The following is a 5,489-nucleotide window of genomic DNA, read 5'->3' as shown; positions in this document are numbered from 1 at the left end:
GTCATCTATCTTATGTAATATTGTTTTTTCTTGATGTATTCAGTCCAACAGGGATGCAATTTAAGTCATGCAAGGATGTTGCAGTTTATCTAAAAGACAAGTCTTTGATAGATGTTGGTCCATCCAAGCAAGGGGAGATGAGACAGATCAACAATGGTAGTAGTATGTTGCTCAAATCGGTAAGTACAATCTAAGGCTATTGTTGTTGTAATATGGGTTGCCAAAAATGAATGCTTAATCATGTTTTTTAATATCTTGCAGATAATTGAAATCACCAGTTCATCGACTCTTAATGAGGCAAATAATAAGCTGTTGCTTGCAACAGATGACTTGTATGATGTTGAAATCGGCTCCCATATCGAGTGTACACCATGTGGACTCACATTTGATGACATAGTTGGCCTCAAGAAACACCTCGCGATTTGTCACAAGAAAACAACCCGAGTATTTGCGCTTCCAAAAAAACCTAATACTTCAGACAAGGTATGGAACTTTTGTTGCATTAATAATTATTATCGTTACTAGTACTACTACTGTTGTTATTATTATTACTATTAGTATTACTGTTATGTTTAATACCATAAAAGAACCAATCTACTTTTTCTTGTTTTAAGAAAAATTCTGACAACCTAACTTGGTATAGTAAAGACCCAAAACCTGTAAAAAAGTACATGTAAAAGTCTGTAAACTAGTTTTTGTATATTAAAGTTCCTAAACTTGTTTAACATGCGCATAAAAAATTAAATAATGAATCGTTATCTTTTGAGCTGGTCAAAATAAGATGTTATAATTTTTTTTTGCCAAAATATATAATGTCAATCTACCTAATTTTGTTAAATTAGAATTTTAACATTATTTAAAAAGGGTAATTATCATAAAAACAAATATACTTTTGATATTTTCTCAACAATTTTCGGCACATTGAAGTCCCTCTACATGTTAAATTTTTGAAAGAATTCCATATTTTTTTCTTAAAACAACTGAACTTGAATGTTGAAACCGGTATATTCATTTGTTTTGCTTGCGTGTTTATCCTATTCTCTTACATGGATTATATATTTTTTTTCCTGGTTGTTTATTAAAACAATTTGGATGTACAAGTTTCAAGTTGTTTTAAAAAAAATCACAACTTTGTTCTAATTTAATGTTCAAAAAATTGTTGAGAGACTTTTGTGAGAAAAAATAAATAAAAGTATGTTGGGTTTTTATGGTATTTATCCTTGTTATTATTACTATTATTGTTATTATTTTTTAACCAATATACTTATGTTTCATGAAAAATTAAATCAACCTAGTTGGGCATATTGAAGTCCCACAACTTCTAAAATCAATCAATATCAATCAATCATGCCCAGTAAAATCCCACCGATAGCAAAGCTATAAGTAGGGTCTGGGGAGGGTGGGATGTAGGCACACCGTACCTCTATCCAAAGGAATAAAGAGGTGGCTTCCAGAGAGACCCTTGGCTCTAAGTACATGTGTATGAAGCAAAATAAAGGAAATCAAAGTTTAACAGTTATATAAAAACTACTACTAATTATAATAATATTAATAATAAGATCACAGTTTAACAGCTATATAAAAGCTAATAATAATTATAATAATAATAATAATATATGTAAGGGAAATACCATTATGGTATGTGACCTAAATAAGTTAAGTCTAAGCCCTAAGGTATTCAATTCTCTCTAAAAATCCTTAACTTTAATTCTACTTCTCCACGAATTCCTATCCTCAACCATGTCCTCGGAGAGGTTTAGGTCTATCAAATCATGCCTAATCCTCTCATCCCAAGTCAATTTCGGTCGTCCTCTACCCCTCCTCCCCTCTATAGTAATGTTTTCTACGGATCTAACAGGATTCGTCGTCTGTCTTCTCTTTACATGTCCAAACCATCTCAATCTCCACTCTCTTATCTTGTCTGCTATGTTCGCCACCCCTAATCTCTCGCGAAACACAACGTTTCTTATTCGGTCTAGCCTTGTGTGCCCACACATCCAACGTAGCATTCTCATTTCTGCTACCTCCATCTTCCGCACTTGTGCCTTCTTGATGGCCCAACAATCTGTTCCATATAGCATTGCAGGTCTAACTGCCACCCTATAGAATTTTTCCTTTAGTTTAGTCGGGAAACTCTTGTAAAATGTGACATAAAAAAGCTCATACTTCTAAAATGTGACATAAAAATTACCAAACTGATTTTTGTATATTAAAGCCCCTGAACTTGTATAAAAAGCTCATACTTTTGAAAAAAAAATATAAATACTGTATTCTTAACTTTTTAATTTGTAAAAATATGATGGTATAGACTTTTTTTTTTTTTCCTTTTTTGCAAAAATATTGAATGTTACTTTATCAAATTTTGTCCAATTCAAGAGTTAACAAATCATCATGATTTTATTTAAATCACAAGTATATGCATTTTAGGCAAGTTTAGGGATTTTAATATAGAAAATATAGTTTAGTGACTATCGCTCGTATTATTTTCAAGTTGAGCGACATTTAATATTTCAAATTTAGGTTGAGGGACATTTTCTTGAAAGTGAGAAGGTATATTGGTTTTTCATGGTATTAACTCTTATTATTATTGTTATTGTTATCCTTTATTGGAAATTATGGCAACTAATAGTAGCTTCTGTTTGTAGGCACAAACGGACTGTGGTCAGAATGGTATTGTGGGCCATGATGAGAGACAGTTAGGTGAAGCATCTTCTAGTTCACATAGGACAGGCGGAATAGAGTCACCCGTGATTAACATTAATAACGATGGCACATTCAGGGCCGAATGCATATGGTGCCACAAACAGTTCCTTTCCAAGCCGGTTGATGCAGAATCAATGGTTGATGCAGTCGGGTTCATGTGTCCACAATGCCTAGAGATACTTTGTGGGCGTGTTGACAAGAGTTTGTCAAGGTGTAAAATGCATTAAGTTAATTTGTTGTTTCCAGTTTAAATTATTCTTTTAGGTTTTGGGGAAATAAATTGAATGTTTTATTTTATTTATTTATTTTCTTGTTGTTGGCAAAAGTATACCCTTTGAGTATTCTGTATGTAGTTTAGTTTTTTTCTTTTTGTCACAAAGAGAACCGGGACGAATCGAACGCAGCCTTGCTCGTACTTGTTTTGGTTTAAAAGGGAGCCGAACCAAGCGGATTGAATTTAAAGAAACGAGCGATACCTTTTATGCTTGAACTTGGTTTGATTTGAAATCGAGCGACTTGTTTTGGCTTGGTTTTACTTGATTCTGTACAAAGTTTTCAATTTTAAATATCTAAAACTCTAAAATATCACTTTCAACTCAAATGTATAAACTTTCAACTCTAAAATGTCTAAAACACAAAGTTAACAAAAAAACACATATAAAACGAGCGGCTAGTGTTTAAATTTGAACTTCAAATTTTAAAAACTATAAAAATAGTATATTCCAGAGACCATCTGCGGGTCGATCAGGACTCCCTCAGAAGTCATCCTCAGGGTATTCCCTCGATGCGCAAAGATGACTAGAGAATGACGTCATCAAATCAGTTGTAACTAACTTCTTCCTAGAAGATTAACGAGAAAATTCTTTCTTGGGGAGCACCTGATGTAACAAACTAAGAGAGGATGGTTGGCAAGGTTGTTTAACCGTGCACATGGCCAGTTGCCTCGCCCTATCATATGCGGACACGTGTCTAGTTTGTTACAAAGAGCACTTCTAGAATAGGACAATTGTACCAATAATATTTCCTCTAACCACCGGCTATAAATACCCTCTCCATCATCACAAGGTATTCATTCACACTTCACATATTACATCAATCACTTAAAGTACTTTATCTCTCTAGAACTGTACTTATTCTCACGCCGAATGATGGTTATTAACTGATTTGAAGTTCAAATTTAAACCCTTAGTTGTTCAAACAAAAATAAAAACTAAAGCATTTCAATGTGACATGGGTGGTGGTTTTAACCACCACACCTTGGCTTCAATACCTTTGTTGACACAAGTAGTCTTCACTTTCGTATCTCGTGTCCCCACACGCCTCTGTAAAATGGAAAACCGAGCGTATGAGCTCACGCCTAAACAAGATTATGCTTACCCTCCTTACACACACCTCTCTCCCACCCTTCTTTTGGTCCAAGGCACATCGTCCGACCTAGAGGTGGTCAAAAAAACCGGTTACGGAACCGGTTTGGCCGGTTTAACCGAAAACCGGTTTTTTAAAAACCGGTTTTTTTAAAAACCGGTTTGACCGGTTTACGTAACCGGTTTACGTATCGGTTATAAGTTTTGGACCCAAAACCGGTTTTATAACCGGTTATAAAAAAAACCGGTTTTTTTTAATAACCGGTTATTAAAAAACCGGTTAACCGGTTTTTAAAATAACCGGTTATTACCGTTATAAAAAAAACCGGTTAACCGGTTTTTTAATAACCGGTTAACCGGTTTAACCGGTTTTCGAACGTTACCAAACGGCCTTATAGCCGTTTTTTTTGTGTTTTTGACCGTTTTTTAGCCGTTTTTTTTTGGTTTTTTTACCATTTTACCCCCACAAACATCTATATATAGTTTAGGTTGGGTATTGGTTAGATCACACTTGATTATACAACTCCAAAAGCTCTAAACGTTTATTTCATACGCGATTATACAACTCCAAACGCTCTTCTTTCGTAGTCGTTTATTTCATACTCGAGTATACCACTCTTAATTCGTAGTCGATTATCATGGCCTCCCAAAGTGCTGCTTCATCGGTCAACATGGGTGCCTCGAACACGGGAGAAACCGTCGTTCGGGTCATCCCCACGAAACGAAACCAAGATATTTGGCAACATTTCGACCTATGCGAAATGTCTAACGGAACCCAAAAAGCTAGATGCAAACATTGTTTGAAGTTTTATAACAAAGAAGCAAACTCCAGTTTAAGAGCTCATGTAGAAAAGCCCTCTTGCAAGGTCTTGAAGGACGAATCCGGAAGTAGTTCGCAGCCGGAGATGACGAATCAAGGAACGGTGTTTACGTACGACCTTGAAGCGGTACGTCAACAGTTTGGCAACTTTGTGATTCAACAATCACTTCCTTTCAACCACTTCGACAACCCTCAATTCACGCAGATGATGCAAACGTATGTTCAACCACGCTACCAACACGTAAGTCGTTCGACCCTTAGAAGAGATATGCTTAAAGCATGGAAAAACGCTAAATCCGAACTAATTTCATACTTTTCAAACTTACAAACTGGTGTGAACTTAACCACGGATGTGTGGTCGGTACCTAATGGTTCGCCCGACTCATACATTTGTGTGACGGCTCATTGGGTTGACCCCCGGTCGTGGCAAATGATGAAACGAACCGTTGCGTTTCAATTGTTTGATTACCCGCACACGGGTAGAAATATTTTTAAACTCTTGGATAAAGTCATTCGACAATACAAGATTGAAGATAAAATCTTTTCAATATCGTTTGATAACGCGTCCAACAATACTATCATTTTCAATATCTTGGATAAAG

The 5,489-nt window shown here is 35.4% G+C and overlaps 1 protein-coding gene across 1 annotated transcript; it reads left to right on the top strand.

The window, feature by feature from the left end:
• The first annotated feature begins 45 nt into the window (after positions 1-45).
• LOC143605484 (uncharacterized) lies at positions 46-3,032 on the top strand. The gene is made up of 3 exons (XM_077081580.1): positions 46-179; positions 262-483; positions 2,646-3,032. The coding sequence occupies exons 1-3, from the start codon at positions 54-56 to the stop codon at positions 2,928-2,930; spliced, it is 633 nt and encodes a 210-aa protein (XP_076937695.1). The 5' UTR covers positions 46-53; the 3' UTR covers positions 2,931-3,032.
• The last annotated feature ends 2,457 nt before the right edge of the window (positions 3,033-5,489 follow it).

Source organism: Bidens hawaiensis, unplaced genomic scaffold, assembly GCF_021521415.1.
Source record: "Bidens hawaiensis isolate Kalapana, Puna unplaced genomic scaffold, B.hawaiensis_p1.1 tig00069838_1, whole genome shotgun sequence".
Lineage (NCBI taxonomy): Eukaryota > Viridiplantae > Streptophyta > Magnoliopsida > Asterales > Asteraceae > Bidens > Bidens hawaiensis.
This window is presented reverse-complemented; position numbering and strand designations above follow the sequence as displayed.

Coding starts and splice junctions, on each gene's coding strand:
- LOC143605484 (XM_077081580.1), top strand. CDS start 54: ATGCAATTTAAGTCATGCAAGGATGTTGCAGTTTATCTAAAAGACAAG. Junction 180..261: donor GTAGTATGTTGCTCAAATCG/GTAAGTACAATC, acceptor AATATCTTGCAG/ATAATTGAAATCACCAGTTC. Junction 484..2,645: donor AACCTAATACTTCAGACAAG/GTATGGAACTTT, acceptor TTCTGTTTGTAG/GCACAAACGGACTGTGGTCA.